This window comes from Corapipo altera, unplaced genomic scaffold (genome assembly GCF_003945725.1).
Source record: "Corapipo altera isolate COAL_440 unplaced genomic scaffold, ASM394572v1 2b, whole genome shotgun sequence".
NCBI lineage: Eukaryota > Metazoa > Chordata > Aves > Passeriformes > Pipridae > Corapipo > Corapipo altera.
The window spans coordinates 2,978,631-3,001,329 of NW_020884874.1; the positions used below are offsets into that span (position 1 = coordinate 2,978,631).

General features: G+C 37.3%; 1 protein-coding gene across 4 annotated transcripts in view; it reads right to left on the reverse strand.

Annotated features, from left to right (window-relative positions):
• Nucleotides 1-22,699, reverse strand: part of MMS22L (MMS22 like, DNA repair protein) — a 97,471-nt gene that overhangs the window by 46,059 nt on the left and 28,713 nt on the right. For all 4 annotated transcript variants that reach the window (XM_027633938.1, XM_027633939.1, XM_027633935.1 and 1 more), the window contains exons 12-14: nucleotides 17,935-18,054; nucleotides 17,296-17,516; nucleotides 14,336-14,845 (exon numbers count right to left, since the gene is read on the reverse strand). In XM_027633938.1, the coding sequence (XP_027489739.1) occupies nucleotides 14,336-14,845; nucleotides 17,296-17,516; nucleotides 17,935-18,054 (851 nt within the window). The remainder of the gene's footprint in view (nucleotides 1-14,335; nucleotides 14,846-17,295; nucleotides 17,517-17,934; nucleotides 18,055-22,699) is intronic.

A 22,699-nucleotide genomic window follows, 5' to 3' on the forward strand; every position in this document is an offset into this window, starting at 1 on the left:
GAATTCATTAGTCATATTATTACAGGATAACTGTTTTCTCCACATAGTGTGGTAGTTGTTGCAAGCCAACTTTGCAAAACAGCTCTTATTGCTGACCATTTCTTTCTGGTAATGTGCCTTTGCATTTTTGCACTGCCACATGAAAATGATTTAAATCACTTCAATGCAGTATTTTTTTTAAAGACTAGAAATAAAACCAATTCAGGAATATTCAAGTAGGAAGCCCTGAAATATAGTACATTCTTCCAAGTATAATTACCGACTACCTGTTTGCACACTTCCATGCATCAGTAATAATGACCAATGTTTTCTGAGCTCAATGACAGCAAATGATAACAGCAAAAGCAGACATTATATCATTGTAGCAGCACAAATACAGACAAAAATTACAAATGTGAAAGGAGTAATTTTAAGGAAAAGACTTCTATTTGCCTTCTACTCCTTGGTTCTCTGGAATTAAAAAGAAGAAATATTTTCATTGTTAAAGAAATGAATAGCACAACTTAGGGAAATCAGAAAACCACAAAAGCAACAAGTTTTTTTAAACTAAGGAAAAATGAAAACCAAGACACTGGATCAAATAAGACTTGAGGGTGCAACATTCAATTTCTGTACCACATATGGAGTTTACACTGTGCAATTATAGATAAAAAATGTTATAGTATAACCCTAGAGCTTTAGAAGAACAGAATGTGTAATTTCAAAAATGCATCAATTGACCCATTTCCCACCAGTGAAATCTGCAATATAACACAAATTCACAGATAAACAAAATAAAATCATATTTGTAATTTGCATTGGAATAGGGGAAATATTATTAAAATTTTTTTCAGTCCTTTTATTTGCTAATTATATTAATCATTAATGTAAAGACCTAAGTCTTCTGATACAGCTGCATTAGAAAAGAAAAAGGATGTAATAAGAATTACGCAGTACAGCAGCGATTTTTTTGGGGTCATGTACAAGTAACATTAGTTCAAGGATCTCTTCTTCAAGAATGAATAGTAGCCAGAGAACTAAGTTTGGTCCCAAAAATAGGGAAGGCCAGGTAACCCTTACAGTTAAGGTTAAAATGCCAGTGTTTGTGACACTGTTATTTGCAGCCAGTATAAATATAGGATACATTCATGCATGCAAACTGAAAAGTTAGGAAGATCCCTCTCAGAGAACTGCTCTGAGTTAACAGAGCACAAGAGAAAGTTCTCTATCATCTTTGAACGCATACCCTAACCTACACTACACAGATCTACTGAACTTCTGTACCTGGTTGCTCATGCTTTGAATAAGAGTATAAAAAACCGTGTTCATATAATAAAAAGCTTCAATGAAGTATAATAAAATCAGATGTTTAACACATGTAAATGATTTTTTAAGATTACAGAGATGAGGTGTTTCGTATGAAACTTTTTTTAAGCACTAAAGCACAGATGTGCTAGAGCATGTCATAGGCAGCTGGCAAAGATGAACAAAAGGTATTTGCACCTGTCAACTACAGATGTGTAAAAAACTCACCACACATCTCTTCTTCAATCACTTAGAAACCATCTGATGTGTTAGTTAATGATTCCCCTCTCTCCACTTCATTCTTCAGACATAAAGGGGTCCCATTTAACATAATCACTTAATAACAGCAAAGTGATGGGTATCAGAACCCTAATTCTTCTAATATTTGCAAAATCCAGCTCTTTGTAATAATAATAACACCATGATAGCAAACTGTAAAACTGTGTAATTATACTTTAATTGTATTGTGAGGCATGCATTAATCACAAAGTTTAAGTACCAAGGATGGAATTATAATAATTCTGTAAAACAAATTTAAGCTAGCTAAGTAGGTCAGAACCACTAGCATGCAACAGGAGACCTCTGGGAATTTATCAGTTAATGGCTATTTATGTGCAAATGAGTGCCCTCCAACCCTCCCAAATCCTGTGTAGCTGAAGGGTATTTCTGTTAACCAGGAGCATGCTTAACTGCTGAGGCATAAATTAAACCATTTATTGGAATGATTTTAATTCTTCTCTCCCCCCACCCACTCTTACTACTCCCTCCACCCTCACTAGCAGCACAATTTACAGTATTAATTTACATGGAGATAGGATTGCTGAAGAGTTTTCAGAAATTACTGTTTCAAAGAAGAGAGGAGAAAAAAAAAGAGAGAGAGAACAGAAAAAGAGTGAGAGAGAAAAAACTTTCAGTTAAGACAGTAGCAATGCTACACTTAATCGTCAAGTCTTCTAAAGGGCAGTTTGAGCTATTAGAAATTCCAGAGATTCAGTGCCACAGCAGTGCAGTGGAAACCCTTTCATAATGAACTCCAGTGAAATGAAATTCTGGTTTACAACCTCATAGAATCATAGAATCGTTTAGGTTGGAAAAGACCTTTAAGATCATTGAGTCCAATCATTAACACAGCACTGCCAACCCCACCACTAAATCATGTGCCCAAGTGCCACATTCATGTTTTTTAAATACCTCCAGGGATGGTGACACCACCATTTCCCTGGGCAGCCTGTTCCAATGCTTGACAACCCTTTCCATGAAGAAATTTTTCCCAATATCCAATCAAAACCTTCCCTCGTACAACTTGATACCATTTCCTCTTGTCTCACATTCTAAACTTGAAGACAATGAAGCTCAAGGGGGACTGTATCCACTGTATTTTCTGTCATAACATTCAGACTGTATACCTCACAAAGGTTTTCCTTTAAGAAAGAAAACAATAAAAATTTCTTGGCTGCAGGAAAAAAAAACCTTCAATTTTTCAGTTTGACTTGGAAAAAGCTAGTCATTTTTCATGTCTTAGGAAAATAGATACCTTTACAAAATACTCAGAATCAAGATGTATTGAATTTTCACTGTGATGTTAAATGGGGATGATTTACAGACAATATAAATGATTTCTCAACACTTATAATCATAGCAGTAATTCAGTACATCAAGATAATGTAACCATAACCTCAAGATTCACTTTTAGGCTTATAATTCAATATGCTCGGGGTTTCTTTTTCTTCTAAGTGCACGCACACATACTCTTGCAAAGCCTAGGGTCCCAGAGCAATAAAACAATAAAAATTTGATTATCCTAACATCAATTAACCACAGCTCCCTGTTACCCTAAACAGGGTCACATCTCCCCAATGCCTAATAATCACATTGTAAAATCCCTTGATTGCCTGAATATATTCACTCTGCCTATGATGTTTGGATAATCATGGTTGTGTTATAGTTAATTATTATTTAAGAGATGATCACAAGGCATTACTTTCTGATGTCATCCTTGCACCTAATACAAAATTCCATATAAATGTAACACACTGAACAAATACATGCACAGCTTTTCATCACCAAATCAAGCTGTCTTAGAATACCCTTGAATATATAGGTGTGGTGTGAATTCAAGGAATTCTCTGGGAGCAAATCTTTAGCAGTTTTAAAATATTTTAGCAAGATACCTGGAATACTTATTGAAGTATTTTCAAATGCACAGCACCAATAGCTAATCAATATATTCCTGTCCAGGAAAACAAAAGAATGCCAATGAAAATGTTCGTTTTTCGTTCTTGTGGTTGACTTTTTGAAAGGAAAACAAGACTGCAAAAAAGCAGTAGAAGGAAACCTCATTGTCCTGGCAGGCACATCTGTACTTGACTGTTCTTCGCTACTCCTGCCCCTCAATAAAAGATGACACATGCCCGGCTGCAGTGAGCGCTCCTGCTGCGTGCATAATGGCTGCCGTGGCTGCCTGTGCAGTCCCTGCATTACCATGGAGAGAACCAGGAGCTTTCTGCCTCTTAACAGGGATTTCCAAGCATGCACATAAAACCAAACACTTCATACAACTCTTCGATAACAGCCAAGAAATTAATAAATGAACAGAACTATTTGGCCAAAGAAGTTCCCTCATGTATTTTCAGAAAGCATTAGCACAGCTCTATTATCAGAGCCTGCGACAGGCACACAGTTACCTCTCAGCTCCCTACAGTGAGGGGCTGCAGCCTTGTTTATGACTGTACCTTACAGCCATTGGCAGGGACTCTGTATGGCCCTAAGGCTTTAATTAACCCCGATTAGAGATAAACAGGGCCTTCTGGTTGTGAAAAAAGAGGAGAGAATAGATAGCACTTTCAGCTTATCAGTCAACTAAGTAAACTACAAACTGCTTTTACCTTTCTCTACCCAGTAAAAATGTCAGGAAGGGACCCCCATAAGACCCTGAGATGATGCAGATGTACACATTCCATAGTATCCTCTGCTCTTTTCAGTTTATTTTTGGGGAGGATATGGTGGCCTACTATTTTGGACTCATTTGTCATGAGTTTCACCATCCCTGTTTTAGTATATCTGTAAAGAAAACTGGAGCATTTAGCCATTGGCAATTAGTGACACTTAGACTTGTTCCAAGTCAAATAAAACAGGACAGTGTACACCTACCATGCCCTTTATCAATTAGCTTTCCTTAGAAAATGTCCAAAAAAGCATTTTCAAAGTAATTTTCTATAAGATTTCAAGATTCAAACACATTACCACTGAAAACTCATCACCCTGTTCAGCAGGGTCACTGTTCTGTGCATACAGTAGAAGCCATCTTCACTTTCCCACTCCAGAAATTCCATGAACAAGTAGGAAACAGGAGCACTACACAGGTTCAGTTCTTCCCCCCAGTAGAACAGAGAAATTGAAAAGAGTGCAGATACTACAAGTCAAAATGAATGACAGGTTTCCAAAGTTAAATTTTATGGCAGATTACAGTTTCTGGTACTATTTTTGATTAACTTCTAATTTCACTGTGCTTTTGTTCTGTAAGGAAAAGCACAGAATACTGTTTAGGATGCATCTGTACTATTTGACCACCAGCTGCATTGAGCACTCCTTAATATCAAACCACAGAAACATAAGTGAAGGACTTGGTAGCACTTTGACAGTGATTCAGGGAGTTCATCTCACCAGTCTGGTAAGCTCATATAAACTCCTTTCTGGCAAATGTTTGTCTAATTCATTGTCTAAAAAAAAAAAACCAAAAAAAATTCAGTTCCACAAGTCTCTCTTGAAGCCTGCAAGAGTGTTAAATTTTCAGTCTATTATAAGTAACCACACTAAACTTCTGCCTCAAATCAAGCCAATTCCATCTTCACTGGCACGAAGAACAACATCCTTCTATATACTAGGTAACTTCTAGCATGTCTCTCCTCAACTTTTCCTAGCTGAAATCAGTTCCATCAAACTTATACAAACTTCCTACTCTTATCACTCACTTCTCTGACTCTTTCCAATTTTCAATTTATTCATAAATGCTTTGTAAACTGACATGTCCAGAACTGCATACAGAATACTCCGGCTAAAGACAGAATAAGCAGCTCCTCTTACCAGCAGGATTTTTATTAACAGATCCCACAACGATATTCAAGTCACATTAGGTCCTGCTTCCTCATATTGTACCGGTTTTGTACATGAGAAAGTCACTGTTAAAAGTTAGCCATCAGATGCAGCCAAATTTCAGATTTTCTTGCAGCCACTATGGTCTTACAAACTCACCTAAATAAATATCCATGTAAACAGTAGTGAAAACTTAAGTACCACGCTCACCTCCCACTCCCTTTAAGATACAAGGGAATCCACCTGAATTACCATTCACAAACAATTTTGGTATTCCCCCCTACACCAGGCAGAAACTTGCTAGTGCAGGGACAATACTGGATCTTGCAGCCATCTGTGCTGAGCAGGTAGCAAAGTCTAAAAGCAAGGGCAGAACAGAGAGATGAGGTAGCAGCTGTGGTAGCTACCTCACTTCAACCAACCCCAGATGTGCAGATCTCCCATTTCTCTCACCTCATGGTGCATACTACCTCCCCACACGTGGACAGTACACCTGCCACGCCAAGCACTCCATATGTTGTATTTGCATTTCTCCTTCCTGATTTCAGTCCTTGGCCTTCACTATTTCCTCTTGCTGATAATAATTTCTTTCAAAATATAGAAATAATTTTCAATTCTGGTTTTGTTTTCTATACAAACGTAGAGAAATATCCTCTAATTTTTGGCTACATGCAAACTGAGACAAACTCTCTAACTCATTTTCATTTACTACAACTAGTTGTGCTAAACTGTTCCTCATTTTCAGTGACTGAAGTGATACCATTAAACACTAAGATAATACAAGTAACACTGAAGCATTACACTACTGATATTTTCTATGAAAATTTTCTCTCTCATTCCCATAGACTCACACCAGCTTACAGAAAAACTGTTTGTACTTTTAAGGTTGCTGTTTTCTTTTCTCTTTTTTTTTTTTTTTGTTATGATACCCAGAAACAAGTACAGTAGAAGCTGTTTTATGTCCAAGAAGAAATTTTATCTTAAGCAAAAACATCCCGGGGGATAGAAGAATCAAATAATATATACCCAGAAAAGAGAAAACCAGAAAAGAGTAAACAGAAAACACAGAATGTATTTAGATTCATCCCTTCTCTTCATTTAGTCACTGCTTTCAAGAGAGCACAACAAATTGGTTTTGCTGATGAGGTAGTCCCAGAAGTGAGCAGTAAGAGAAGCTGACACCAGTAAGTTACAGCTGTCAGTAACAGAAGCAGAAATAAATTTGGAAAAAATTAAGCAAGTGGCTATTCATCACTGTAGCTATTAGTTTTCAAAAAAATGAGTGATGGTGGGGGGAAACAAAACCCGAAAGCTTGTTCTACTGAACCACTGAACTGAATCTTTCAGAACTGCACAGAGTACTACAGTTTGTGTTGTGTCCAGCACCTGCAGGTGCTTTGCTTGCTTTTCATTTTCCTCCATTAAGACAAGTATATTCATGTGCTCAGTTAGCACAAGGATTCTCTTTGGAGTTGGTTCACATTTTTTTTCTTCTCTTTAAAGGTCAACTTTCTTTAAAACACATAGGTACAAATTAATTCTCCTCTCCTGAGACTAACTGCTTTCACAGGAGCTCGCAATAAAGATGAGTACAAGGAGAAATATTTTGGGCAAAGCAGAGACAGATATGTTTAGTTCAGTGCACATAATTGACTCGTCCAACCATTCTTGACATAGCCAAGACAGTGGCTTGCTCTTGTCCCAGAATGTACACTTGCTATTTTATCAGTCAGGTTTCCAATTCTCTGCTAAGGGACCAGAAGCATATGGGCACAGGTGGGCAGGGGCACAGACTGCACTCTGGTGCCAGAGAGGCTGAGCAGCTGTCTGGAGCCAGCTCACCATCCGCTTTCTCCATCCTTCTGCACAGACTGTCAGTAGGAGGCAGCATTGACTCTGACAGCAGCAGCTCCACACCACCAAGTAGTTGGGAGCTGGCTTTATTCTTCTGTCATTATATAAGCAAGATGACACTGTTCTCTAATCCAGCCAAAGCTGATAAGTACCATCAACCTGTCACTTCCTACATTTCAAATTCTAACACTGCAGCATCAAAGAGTTTTTACATTTCGATTTCTTTTGCTGGCAGCGGTCGGTAGCCTCTCATTCTCCCACGGTGTTCTAATGCAGCATTTGCACACCGGGGTTACTCCCAGCCTGAATAGCAGGTCATCCCCTACTCACTGAGCTCATCTGTGGCCCATGTGCTAGGCAATTTAGATCCAATCAGCCCTTATTTAGCTCAAGAGTAATGAGCAGCATAGTGACACAGACTTAAGCCTGACCCTCAGGACACTGCTCATCAAGCAGTAAAACTGTGACAAAATCATTCATCTTCCACCCGCTGGCAAGAAATAATACTCGCACTCACTGTATTACTTTTTCAAGACATAGAAAAAAAAAAGGTCCTGAATTTTCATGATGTGAGACATTAATTTGCAGAAAGCTGAATTCCCTTAAACCCCCCTGTTGCTATGAGCTCACCAGGGGGAAATAGGCCTTAGGAGACTGAAATGGAATAAAGAAAATTGCTTCAGCTTTCTGTTCATTTTAAATAAGCCTTAAATCTGACAAGAGATATCCTAAAGAGAGAAGAAATATATATCTTGTAAGGTAACGAAGAAACAATCAAAATTAAGAGATTAGAAGGCTACTTGCATATAATGGTTTTATTGGCAAAAATATTTCTTTTGTTTAACATCCACAAAAAAAAAATACTCCATATGAAAAGCCATTCTCTCACCTCATGTGAAGAACAGAAGGAAAACTGAGAGGAGAGTTAATTTGGGGAAAATAGTTTCAGAAGTGAGACACTTCCATCAGAAAACAAATCTGTACTTTATGTCCTTCAAGGAGCACATATTTCTCTAAACAACTGCAGGGTCCCAAGCAGCAGGTTCTCAGTACACCTGGATATGATTTCACTCTTTTTTCATGGATTTACTCTTTCACAACAGTAAGTCTTGTACTGCTGTCAGGTAGGCTACAGAAAGCTTATGTGGATTATTTTTTGGTAGATAAAATGGGTACAATGGATGAAACACAGAAAAGTGTTTGCATCTGTACCACAGGGGACAGAATTGTGTATCTTCATGATTGATGGCTGAATACTAGACTTCAGTTTCTTTAGCTATGGGTGTCTACCAAGACAGACTTTTTTTGGGCATCAACAATTAGAAGCTTTTTTGACAGCTTTAGTTGTTTCAGTCTGTTCTTAAAGTGATTCTAGAATAGAACAGAGTAGAATAGAATATTGCAGCTGGAATGGGTCTATAACAATCATCTAGTCCAACTATCTAAGCAAATCAGAGCTGATCAAGAGCTAAAGCAAATTATTAAGGGCATTGTCCAATTGCCTCTTAAACATTGACAGGCTTAGGGCATTGACCAAGTCTTTAGGAAGCTTGTTCCAGTGCTTGACCACCCAAGTAGTGAAGAAATGCTTCCTAACGTCCAGTCTAAACCTTCCCTGGTTCAGCTTTGAACTATTCCCACGTGTCCTATTACAGGGAAATGAGCCTAGCACCTCCTTCTCCATTTCCCCTCTTCAGTAGCTGTAGAGAGCAATGAGGTCATCCCTCAGCCTCCTTTTCTCCAAACCAGACACATCCAAAGTCCTCAGACGCTCCTCATAGGATATGCCTTTCCAGCCCTGTCCCCAGCTCCTCCTTCAGAGGCTCTCTAATACATCTTAAACTTCAATATAAAATTGATTTTAATCAATTATTCAGCTTTAATGTGGCTACCTACAGATTCAAGGAAATGGACAGTGAAAAGTGGAAGTGCATATTCTTGCAAACCTGGACCAATGCTATACATACACAGGAACTTTCTATAAGCAAAGTATCAGGTACATGGCTGCAGTGCACACTCTATCTCATTTCACTCCTTAGCACAGTAATATTCTCAGAGGAAACAATCCAAACACACATCAGTTTTATCTAGTCATCTTTGAAGATTAGAATATAAGGGACAAAAGGTGTAAAATGTTATTTAAGAACCTCAGTAAAAACCTGGGGAAAAAAAAATCTCAAATCCCAAATAAAGTAGGCAGAAAAGAAAATTCAGTTTTAATTATAAGAGCCACACCTTAAGGCAACAACTGTAGCTAAGAACACACACAGTATTCCCTCAGAAGACAGTAACAGATTATTTTTAAGGATTTAGACACAACAAACCTCTCAAAATGCTGCTATATTCTACAGCAGTGCTTGCTTCCCATGCATTAAAGCACTTAGAGACTAGATGTTTATTGCAGTCATTCAAACATCAGTTTTATTAATGGAATACCTGAATTTCAAAAAAAAAACCCACTAAAAATACTTTAAGCCATAGGTCAAGTTAGCACAGCAAGGCACACTTGCTTCCCAAGCATAAGATGTATGTTGTGAAGTGAAAAAGGAAGGATTTATTTCATGTTTTTCACACAGGTAAACAAAATTCATAACAACTTTTAATGACTTTCTAATGGCCATTCATTAAGCCTGGGAGATCTTAGAGCCAAACTAACATCATCTGACCCTCAGTTCAGTGGCTTAGTCACAGAATTGCCTTCTGTGCTTATCAGAACATCACAGCTGGTAGCTTTAAATATCTTCACAGGATGGGATGGGTAAGAGAAGACTTATGCTCTTCCAAACTCTTCTGAATATAGTTTTCAGAAGCTCAACATCAGAAAAAAGATTTTGCAAAGACTAACACTAAAACCCCTGAGGGGCAAGAAAAAAAGGAGGGAGGACCTTTCTATTCTCCTCCTGAGCTTATCTGCTGACTTACACGGTAACAGAGAGGGGGAGAGAGGCCTCTGTTGGTCTCGAAAAAGCTTCCCACAGGCTGTTTTGATGGCAAGTACAACGCAAAAAAAAATTACAAATGACTATACATTTCCATAGCAAAGATATACTGGATAATGCATTCCTATCGTGATTTCTATTACAACCTCAAGGCTAAACACACTCTACAGATGGAAACATTCAGTTCTGTTGTTATCCACGGCCCAATTATTAATGCAACTTTTAACTAGAGACAGGTTTACCTAGTCAGTATTCCTGTAAGAGCTTATGAAATTAACACAGCAATATTTTTAAAAATTGGTAAAAAATAGAAATGGGCATAAATACATAAGAATTGTTTTCAAAATAAAATTACTGCTTATTACAGTATTAGGTTTGTGGTACTTCTCATTTCTGCTATGAGAATTAGTAGTAGGTCTATCTGAAACTAGGCAAAGATGTTTGGAGCACAGCAGCGATTTTACACCTGGGCACGTACTCACATTTTATAGTCCTGTAACTTTGTGCTAACACACCACAAAACCTAAATGCCAGGATGATGACAATAAGAGAATGCTCATGTCAGAGCAATACCCAATTGCAATAAAAGACATTTTAGTGTATTTCAAACGCTTCTTTTAAGACTAACATATTGAAGTGCCAGAACCTACAGCAGATTTCTCCAAGTCTTGTGTCCATTTTTACGGCAAGTTCTGTCAAATCCATTTAATGCCATATTTTTATTAACCTAGGGTTTCTTTTTGTGCCATCAGACACTCAGATGACAGGTAGTGCTAGAGATCTGGAACAAATGAAAGCACACATGGGCAAACATCCTGCATTCACCTTTCAGTAAAAAAAAAAAAAAACTGCTTAAAAATGGAAAAAAAAATAAAAGCAAAACCTTATGTCTGAGCTAGAAGCTGAAACCTTCAAGCAAACACAGGAAGCAAGCACTTCACATTTTTATTTTTGGGAGTTTCTTGATTGTTTATGGTTTATTTTACATGTTTTTAAAAAGGAGACTGTATTAAAATACAACCTTACACTTCATACTGAATCTCACTATGAAGATCAAATACTTGCAAGTGCCAGCAAGTAGCATCTTGATTCCACTTATCCAGTCACCACGTATCAAAAACTGATAAAAACGAATTCTCCAGCCAAATCATAGTTCTATTTAAATATATAAACACCAAAATAATCATAACGGTAACAATCAATAAAAAAGTGGATTAAGAAAGCTTATTTTAAACAGTCTAAGCATAGGTAAATACAACAATCAAAAGCTACTAGCACTTTTCTAGCAGACGAGTAAAATACAAGAAAAATCTGGAAAGGGTTATTTTAAAACACAGTAACGTAACAACGGTGAAGGTGGGGGTTTCTTTTCAGATGCCTTTTTAAAAAAGGAAAGAAAACAAGTGCACTTTCAAACCCTTGTATGCCAAGTTTTAGCCCAGAGCAAGTTTTCGCTGCTGTCTTACGAACGAACCCTTGAAAATAAAGGTTTATAATGGAAATGCTGACAGACCCTTAACTATAGCAGCATGAATAGCTATAATTAAAGAAGACCTTTTGGCTACACCTCAGTCTGAAAATGAAAGACTGGAATTTTTACAGTATCCTCAAAGAAAAGCAACTGGGAAACCTGGAGTGAGATTCCAGCAATCCAACAAGATATGTTAAAGGGGATTGCTAAAACTATTTACTATTTTAAGCTTTAAATACTGAGGCATTTAGTTAATGTAACCAAGTCAGTATTTTCATAATGCTACTTAATCAGCAATAAAGAATGCTCCTGTGAGCCATCATCTGGGGTTAGCAGAAAGTGGCACATGAAGTTATTATTTCCTAACAGCCTAGAGGGAGCTGCTTCTCTCTTTAATCAGTAATCTCACTTCCTTCCTACCTGTAAATTCTCTGTCATACAATTATAAAATTATTAGACTGTGGTGTACAGAGAAATTACATTTATGAAAGGCCTAGTAGCTTATATCAGCCTGGATTTTAGAAACAGGCACTGAACCATTTCATCCTTTTTTGAGTCTGCAGACAGACCAGGCCTAATCAGTCTGGTCAAGCCAACAGTAGTTGAATATATGGTTAGCACAAAGTCATCCACACCTTTTGAGCCAAGAAAGTGATTTTAGTATTGTTTTACTTGCATGGCAACAGAGGACTATCTTCAGTGAGTCTGTCCAAGTGGGAGAGAGAATCAGTAATATTTTTGTGTTAAATACAACCTGAAGATCAAAGTGTTTTATCACAGAATATGCCAAGTTAGAAAGAAGCCACAAGGATCCTCAAGTTCAACTCCTGGCCCTACACAGGACCATTCCCAGGAGTCACACTACGTGCCCAATTGTCCAAACATTTCTCGAACTCAGACAGGCTTGGTGCTGTGACCACTTCCCTGGAGAACCTGTTTCAATGCCCAACTACTCTGGGTGAAGAACCTTTTTCTAATATCCTACCTAAACCTTTCCTGACATAACTTCAGGCCATTCCCTCAGGTCCTGTCACTGGTCACCACAGAGAAGAGATCAGTGCCTGCCCCTCCTGTTCCCCTCAGAAGGAAGTTGTGACTGCAATGAGGTCTCCCATTCGTCTCCTTTTCTCCAGGCTGAACAGACCAAGTGACCTCACATACTCCTCATATGGCTTCCCCTCAAGGCCCTTCATCTTCATTGCTCTCCTTTGGACACCCTCCAATAGCTTAATATCTTTCTTATATTGTGGTGCCCAAAACTGCATATAATATTCAAGGTAAAGTTGCACTAGTGCAGAATTGAGCTAAATGTTAAGGAATTCAGTTTCTCTGTAGATGGGATAAATAGGCTGGTAACAGTAACCAAATGTACAAATACAGAAGCTGCAATAAAGAACTGTTAAAAGCAAGACTCTAATAATCTCTCTCATATGGATTACTGTTAAGGTATGTTGATAATCAAAATATTTCAGCAGAACTGTTTTTTGTAAGAAAAGGTACGAATACTGTCCTGTACCTTGTTTGTGGTGAGCTGAGAAGTCTGGAATGAACTTCTATGCCCTCCTCTCTGTGCTACAAGAAGGCCACATAACCACCAGTCCTGGAAAGCTTTTGAAATAATGCCAAGTTACGAAATAGGCAACTTCTTCACTAGTCTCAAATTTCTCCTTATTTCATCTTTAAAAACAACAAAACAAATGCTGTGCATTAGCTAATGGAGAAAATGTCAAAGTATTTTTGAAGTCTCCAATTTATTCCAGGAAATACATTCAGTTGAACTGAAATAATAAATAATAAATCAACTAAACTTAGTTTTGTGCTTCATCTTTTTTCAAAAGACTGCCTGAAAAACAGTTGTCTTTGGATCTATAAGCTATTGACAGCTGCAGTCAAACTACTAGACAATAACAAAGGACCTAGTTAAAGAGAGATCTTGCATATGGGCCTCAGTATTCCTATTATGTACTCTTCCACAGCTCTTTACACATATTTCAGTCTTGCACATTTCAAGTAATGGCAGATCAATAGCTGCCTCTTAATATCTTATAAAAAAAAGGCAGTTTGGGCTTCAAACTGGAGGACTGCTTCTCAAAGGCATCAGTAGACAAAAAATATGCTTATTGAAGGGCACTGTGGGTGTTGAAAAATGAACTAGTACATCAAAGCAAAACTGCTTGAAGTGGTAAAATATGATTTCCTTCTTTCTTACTGAACCCCAGACAAGTATTTAAATCTCCATAACTGTGGTATTTGAATGCAACCTTGGTGAAAGGGAAAAAACAGAATGAAGAGTCTGAAAAACAGAATACGTTCAGTCATGAAACAAAACCAAAAAAACAAACCCCTCCAACTTAAGTAATTTAGTACAGAAAATTTTGAAGTTCCCTGTCCCAAAGGAAAGATGATATTGTCTGAAATAGTAGCAACTGGATGACTTTCTAAAGAGCCACTAAATTATAACAAAATCTCGGGATGTCAAACCTAATCTCCTGAAACAGTAAGGAAACATTTCTGAGTTTCAAAATGCACTGAAGTATTGGTGGATTTTGAAATTTAACATATCATTCACATCCCTCCAGAGATTTCTCTTTCCTTTTGCTCTATTTCAATAAAAAAATTAATATGAACTACACTTTAACCCTAAAAACAAAAACAACATGCCAGTCTATATGCACAATTTAACTAAATAACTTACCGAAGTCTGGCTAGTACAACCTGAAGAAAATTCAAGACCATACTCAGCTCAGCTCCTCGACAAGCAGGCAGCAGCATTGTAAAGCCATCATTTAGCAACTTTTCCTCAGAAAGGCTCAAGTAGCAGCTAGTCTCAAACACTTCCTGGACACCATCAATGTAGGTCGAAAGTAGAGTCCAGAGATTGTGTCTCTGCGTGTAGTCATTTTTGTTTACTAAAAACTCCTTTGCCTTCTCACGGAAAGCACTTGAGATTTTCTCAGCTAGGACGCTAACGTCCAAGTTCTTCTCAACATAAATCAAAAGGAAAGCAAAATGACCTCTCCAGATGAGAGCTCTCTGAGACACGGTGATGGAGGATGGAGCCAGGAAATCCAAAAGATCCAACACTCGACTCACTATATCTTCTGTCTCCACAACAATTGCTAGCATGAGGAATAAGCTAAAAAAGTTCTGCAGCCCCACTTCTGTCAGCTCCTGCATTCTTCTCCGATGGAACTTGGAATAAATTCTACATTAAAAAAAGAAAGAAACAAAAAACCAGGAAAGAGTAAGTTTCTTAACTCTTCTACCTGTTTGAGAGATTAAAATTGTATTTTCATGCTTTTAGTTTACAGTTATCCTCTTCCAATAACATTTAGATTTTAAATACCCTTTTTTCTCTCTCCTCTTCTATTCTTTTGGCTACTGGAACAAATGTGCTCCTTCATGTTCTGCTCCTATTTTAAACTACATGTTAAGTGTTTCCAATACGAGGTGCAGCCTAACCCTTCTTCCCTATCCAACCTCTAGTACACAGTTACGCACCATGTAAACGTCTAAACCTTCTCTACTTGTGATGAGTGTCCTCCATACCATGCCTTCATATCAATCAAGTTTAGCCCATGAGGGCTGCTAGTAAAGGAAGCTGCCAAATGACAGCTCTTTGCAACAGCAAATCATTCCTATATGCCAACCTCTTCCCTAGAAACTCCCTTATTTCCATGTGGAAATCAGCTACTGATTTCTGTTATGGCATATTGCCACAGCTGCTGTGATCAAAGTCTCACCTACCAAACCATCACTGCAGTAAAAGGGAGAGGAAGATTTCTAAAAGAAAATCCTTTTCTCTACAGTGTTTCTCCAAAGTCTGTATCAACCTGTATTGCATACCTGTGAAAGGAACTGTGGACTCCAAGTTTGGATGAAAACAGGGAAACTGAGGCGTTTAGAAGAAAAACTTCTCTCCAGCAGGAAGATGGTTAACTTTACCTGTACTGCTTATGGGACAGTGCTCAAGTCATAAGTAGCTGATGGTGACAAGCACTGCTACTTTGCAACTTTAAAGTGGTTGACAAAAACAGAAAGCTTTTACAAAGACATCTTTTCTGTGACCTTTGCTTGGATCTGGACTTTTAAACAAATGTCACCATTCCTACAACAGAGAAGTAAGATGAAAATGGCTTGCTTAACTTTTTGATTTGTAGGTTTAAAACCTTGGGTATATCCTTCACTTTTAATTTAAAGTAAGTTCCACATACATAGTTAAACATCCATAAAGGCTGGTTTCTTACTCTGTCACCTGGAAAAATAGTTGGAAATGGTGCTGAAGTTATCAAATCTAGCCACCAAAATTACAGCAAATCCAATTAATGTTGTTTAGTAGTAAATTACTACTGACAGGCATTTACATTTTTCATGCATCAATTAATGCTTGGTTAGCCACTGAAAACACAGTTCATCCCAAAATCATAGCTGTAGGCTGTTAAATTTTGCTACTTGTGTAATTGATTTTTTCAAGGTAGAAATTACGAATACTGGTTGAGCAGACCGATGCACTGAGTGTTGTGTTTTATTATTCCCACTCTTAAATTAGGGAAAGCAACAAGCTATAATAGCACAAAAATGTAAGTATAATTTGCTTTCAGTAAGAACAGAGTAGGGTAATTAAAATCACAAAATAAAGCAAGACACTGATACTAAATCCAACAACATATTTGTTTCTATAAAGTTGTAGTGATTTTAAAACCCAAACTTTAACTTTACTGACTGTAACAACTTGTGAAGTGTACACAGACATTATATTTTTGACAGGTAGACTTTTCTGATAGCCAAGACAACCCTGCTTTCTTGGAAAAAAACACCACATAACTTGGTGAGGTGTGCGTACACATGGGCAGTTTCTTATGTATTTATTACTTGTGTACACGAATATCTTACTAATATTTACTAAAATTTTAATTAATTTTATTAATACTTAATAAGATCTTTTTTAAAAATATCAAAACTGTAAACCAAAACTAATTCTAAGTCTTCTATATCTAATGAAAAAATGTTAAAAGTTAGCCACTGTAATAATTACTACAATCTCATTACTATAATAAAAGTCTCATGGATTCAGTAAGCATATAAAATACGAAGAGTTTGATTTAAAACATATATATTTTATGGGTTTTTTTTATATAATGACTGACTGTACTTCTTAATTAGTATGTTTCAAAATTAAGTGAAAAATTAAAACCCTCACAAAAAATATTGTGAGAAATTTTGGAAGTCATTAAAAAGAAACTAAATATAAATGAAATTGCAGGCCTACCAAGTGTCAGTCTGCATGTTCTTGGACAACACATGGCTTATATGCAATTCAAACGCAATTTCTGTGCTTTTATTACATTACCTGTCTGGCAACTGGGTTGTACCACTGCACAGGTTGCCAGTGTACCCAATGCCTGGCCAGCAAGATGAAGTAAATCACCACAAACCAAGTGATTCTTGGACCCAGCTCCTGGATCCTGTTACAGCCTCAGCTGGCAACAGAAACTTCAGGGAACTGCTTTCTTTAAATTATTAATCACCTTGGATCCCTCATCCACCTTACTTTCTCACGGGCACAGTACCCGCCCGCTGTCTTGCATGTGGCTGGAAGGGCCACTGACTCACTACACTTCTTACAACAGGAGAGAAACTAAATAGTGGCCATACCGTCCTTTAATTTGTTTCCAAGGATGCATGTCACTGTTTTCTTCTTTAATCATCCGTGCCAAAATGCAGAGAAAAATGAAGTAACTGTTGTGGGACTTGTACAGAGAAGGGATCTGCTGTTCGCAGCAGCAACATTTCACCAACTCAAGCATTGACAAAGAAGTCTTACTAACATTTGCCAGATCCTTCAGACCAAGCCAAGGAACAGCAAAGCCACTGTTCTAAAAGAATAAATGAAAACAGAAAGATTATAAATAACAGTAAATGCTAATATTCCAAATGCAATAAGATGCAATCCTTCACACAAACAAAAGGATATATTCCTACCACAACTAGAAAATAAAAATTTATTGTAACTATGTACAAAGTGTTTTTACAAGATCTTAAAATCAGTAGTCCTGATGAAAAGTAGGACTAAAATTATAACTTATTCTATTGACACATAATGTAATGGATCAAAGCATAAATTTACACATGATTTCATTAAATAAATAGCAAGTTTAGGGATACTGCCATTGACTAGGTAGTTTTACAGAAGTATTTGCAATCAAGCTTGGCTACAGGAAAATCAGAATTAATGAGTAAAATTCAAGGACTGCCCAAATGCAATTCTATATTTTCATATATTCATCTACTTACCAGATTCTTGCTGTAATAATCCCAGAGTATGGTGACAATAGATAGGTTCAAATCCCAGAAACTACACAAAGTCAAACAGCACTGAAGATGCATTCTTAAGTGTTCCTCCAACACACCGGTCTTGAAAAGGAAGTAAGAAATTAATTTTAGGAGGGGAGCATTACCTTATCTACACATAAACCCAGTACTAACAGACTATTCAAAGTAATTTCCTAATACAAAAATTATTTTTAATTATATACTGTTGAGTAAATGCATCTGCTAATACAAGCAACAAACTAGAAGAAAAAAGCTGACAATTGTATCCTGTAATCCAGCCAACGTAATACTGTGTCACAGTATCACAGAATCATTTAGGTTGAAAAAGATCTCTCAGATCATACAGTCCAGCCTTTGACTGACCACCACCAAGTCAACTAAACCACAGCACTAAGTGACACATCCAGTTGTTTCTTTAACACCTCCAGGGATGGTGATTCCACCACCTCCCTGGGCAGTCCATTCCAATGTCGAACAACCCTTTCTATGAAGAAATTCCTTCTGATGTCCAGCCTGAACCTCCCCTAGTGCAGCTTAAGACTGTGTCCTCTTGTCCTTCACTAGTTGCCTGGGAGAAGAGGCTGACCCCCACCTGGCTGCAACCTCCTTTCAGATAGTTGTAAAGAGTGATGAGGTCTCCCCTGAGCCTCCTTTTCTCTAGAGCTGTAGACACAATAGGCTAACAGCCAGCTCAACATTGTGACCCTAACTTGAAACATGACTGCATGGTACAGAACCTCACAAAACAGCAAATGAGGTAGTAGCCATACTGAATGCATGAGTCAGCTGAACACTTCAGCCCTTCTGTCACACATGTCCCAAGGAAAGCTCATTCACCACTGACACAGAGGGAAGGTGCAACCGTCTAAGAACTCATATTTCTCTTTATAATATTCCAAAGAGGAAAATCTTTTGTTTCTGAATCATGTTCCTTCTCAAACCTCTGCAACATGGCTATGTTGCTAACATTCCAGACAATTCTAAGTCAAGGGCAAAATAAGCCTCTGAACACTGAGGAAACAAAAAGTACAAAAGATTTCCCACAACATTTTTTGTGTTCCAAATTTTGCATTCAAAAGGAAGAAGGTTTCTAGGAAAGAAAACAGGAAGTACCAAACAATTTAAACACAGTGAAGCACTCAGCTTGTAATTCTGGGATATTGAGAGTGAAATTCTTCGCATCCAGCTTTTGATGACAACAAAACTGGACTTGCATCAGAGGTAGGATACTAGGAGCTTCATATTCCAGCTGAAATCATGTGTTTAATCCAGTTTATTTTAGACATCTACTTTAGTAGTCCTGTAAGGGCTTTACTGTCTCCATTGACTATAAAAGTGGTTTAGTGGACAACTTATGTGTAGTTGTCTTAAGGGTAGACTTTTACACATGTAAGTCTAACACATCTCTGGCACAGTAGCAACTTGTTCTGTGACAAGAGAAACTCTGACCTACTTCTAGCTTTCAAATAAATCTAGATACTATACAGGCCTGGAATTTGTAACAGCATAAAATAAGCTAAGGAAGAATAAAAGGAGTAAGAAATATAAAAAAAATACAGGATTAATTTTATGACTCAAAATCATAGCCCTAGGAAGGGGAATGAAAACAACTATACCTCAGATAAATATTGGGAAGTTATCTCCTTCAATTTCAATTACAGTGCTAGGTCCTCAGTTATATCCCAAGCTCACCCAACTCAGAAAATTCTTAAATAAATCACTAATGCCAGGTGATGGAAAAAGATGACATTAGGTTGTATTGGGTTTTGTTATGTTGGTTCTTTTTAGGGGATTGCTTGGTTATTTTTGTTCTTGTTTGAAAAAGTCATTCAATAAATAGCTGTTACTGGAAGAGTGGGACTTTTTACAAGGGCTTGTAGTGATAGGACAAGGGGGAATGGCTTTAAACTGGAAGAGGGTAGAGTTAGATTAGATAGTAAGAAAAAATTCTTTACTGTGAGGGTGGTGAGACACTGGAAACAGTTGCTCAGAAAAGCTGTGGATGCCCTGTCCATGGAAGTGTTCAAGACCAGGTTGGATGGGGCTTTGAGCAACCTGGTCTAATGGAAGGTGTCTCTGCCCATGGCAGAGGGGCTTGAACTAGATGATCTTCAAGGTCCCTTCCAAACCAAACCATCCTATGATTCTGTGACTTCTGGTCTTACCCACAATACTACTTCTTTTGGCTTACTATGTTTTAGAGCTGCTTTTATTCCTGTTTTCATAGGAATAAATGCCACACATATGAATCTCACTCACTAAGTTGTCTCTACCTGGTTACACATTCATGTGGAAAACCTCATTTGCTACCCTTCATCAAAATTCTGTAAACAATTATACCATCACCTACAATAACTTCTAGCCATGCCTGCCTTCTCTTCTCATGCACATATGGCTTCTAAAGTGGTACATTTCTAAAACAACCAGCAAATTCAAAAGGCATTCTCAGTTGTCATAGAAAATTATATATTCAAGACACTATGTATAACATATAAAACCCACTGAAATAGAAAAGTGACTCTCCAGTAGAGACCCATTAAAAATATACAGAATAATAATTCAAATACAATAAAAATGCCTACAAATGAAAAGATACTCGAGTATTTTTTCAGATATGACATAACTAACTATTAAATCAGTAGACTTCCCAAAAATCACAATCTTGCACCAAAAAACAGGGGACAGAACAGCTGGTATTTTTTAATTAATAAAAGTAGGAGCCTTGATATAAAACAAAACACCGCAGCTGATCATATCTATTTCTCTAGAGGGATCTACCCAGTTACAAAAGATGTAACCCCACACACACACCAAACACACTCCCTTTAGTCTTAAAGCTATGATGTTGTGTCTAGGATTATGTTTAGAATCTAATTCAACAAACAATGACTGTTTCAGTTGAATTAATTCAACAATAAACGTGGCATTGTGAGCAGCTTCAATTTGAACCATTATTTATCTGCCCAACAATAGTTTTAGAACAGTTTCTAAAACCAAGATGGTAATGAAGGCTTTATCTCAAATTTAATATGAAAAAGTTCTCCAGACTTCAAATATCCCTGGGATTAATGGATTCTCTCATTGCTCTTTTGCTTAAAATGGTCTCTTGCACTGCTGGAAATACTATCAGAACTCTTGAGGTACTCAGCTTTTAATTTATCGCAGAAGGGAGAAACACCAGATTCTATCAAAATGATAGTACTATTGAAACACAACATTTTTCTTTTATGACCTCCTACTGTAGTAACAAAATTGGTTTTCTAGAAATCCAACAAATACTTCTCTATCTTTTTTAAAGTGGAATTAAACAAAAATACAGTAGAGGTATAACAAAATTGAGGCAGCAATGAAACAAGAAGCACTTATGTTCTAAAATGAGAAGTCTAATAAGAGACTGCTATTAGTGCTTAAGAACTAAAAAGCTTTTGATTCTCACAATAAACTTCATAAACACAAATTCATCTTATACTGACATTGCACAAATTTAGTCAGTTTGATGTTGCCTCATAGACAAAAACAGCTACGCTAATATTCAACAATTTTCATTTTGTAGTACAAATATAATTGTAAACCAGCTTTACTATTTTTATAGCCAAGTAAGAGAATTCCAAATTACAACAGGAGGAAACACTTCATATAACTAGTCTCCCCAAAAATGCCCATTTTTTGTGATACAGATGGGAGATTTTTCACAAGAGCAATTGTCTTCAACTCTTATCCATTAAGAATTAAAAAAGAGAGCAATTTCTGGCTGAAGAATTCAACTTTTGGTCAACTGTTAGAAGATGAAAGGATATATCCAAGGAAGCAGCACACAACACTTGCCCACGTACCCACGATTCCTCATATCCTCTCATAAATAAAGTATTTTTATTTCCCATCCCTATTGATCCTCTAACCTGAACAGCACCTTCACATCTTTTCCTTGCTCAGCAGCAGGCTGAGTGTAACCTTATAAAGGAGTTTCTATCTGGTGACAGGGCATTGTAGCACCCCTCTACCACCTTCACCTGTACATGCACACCTTCTTCAGGAGGATCCAGCATATTCTGGATGAAGGTAGCTCAGGCTCTCTCCTGTCTGCATGTGACCACTAAACACAACAGGATTACTGAAACTACCAAAACGCTGCAGGTTTAACACAGGTTAGTCATTTTTGCATCCCAACACTTAACCGCCCTAAGGATGTTAAAGGCAACTCCAGCTTCTGCTGATTCACCATCAGAGGTGACCATTCTTTTCTCTACTTTCATGATGCTCCCTTACCCTCAATGGCTGCAACAGTGCCTATTAAATTATCTTTTCACAACATAGAATTTGAAGCTCATGTGAAGAGAATAGTTACTGGTAGGAGATTATCAACTTACATTACAAATATATGTTCAGTACTTTTTTCAGATATTTTAGAACACACAAAACTATGCATAGTTGATGTCATCTTTGTTTCCCCTCCTTCTTTGTAAATTCCCATTCTTTTTCGGAATACGTATAGTCTACAAGCTTTTGAAGATAGGGAGCAACAAGCACAAGTGGATTATGAAGTTGATGGACATAGTACTAAACATGATTAATTTTTAAGCTCCCATATGAAGTTGCTATCCACCAATTCTTGCTCTCTCTAGCAAATGAGTGATTCAGTACTATTATTTCTTCTAATTCATATTGCACAGCTATTGCTGTGTATCTGTAGTGTAGATAACAGGGTATATGCTGAAAAGGATGGCTC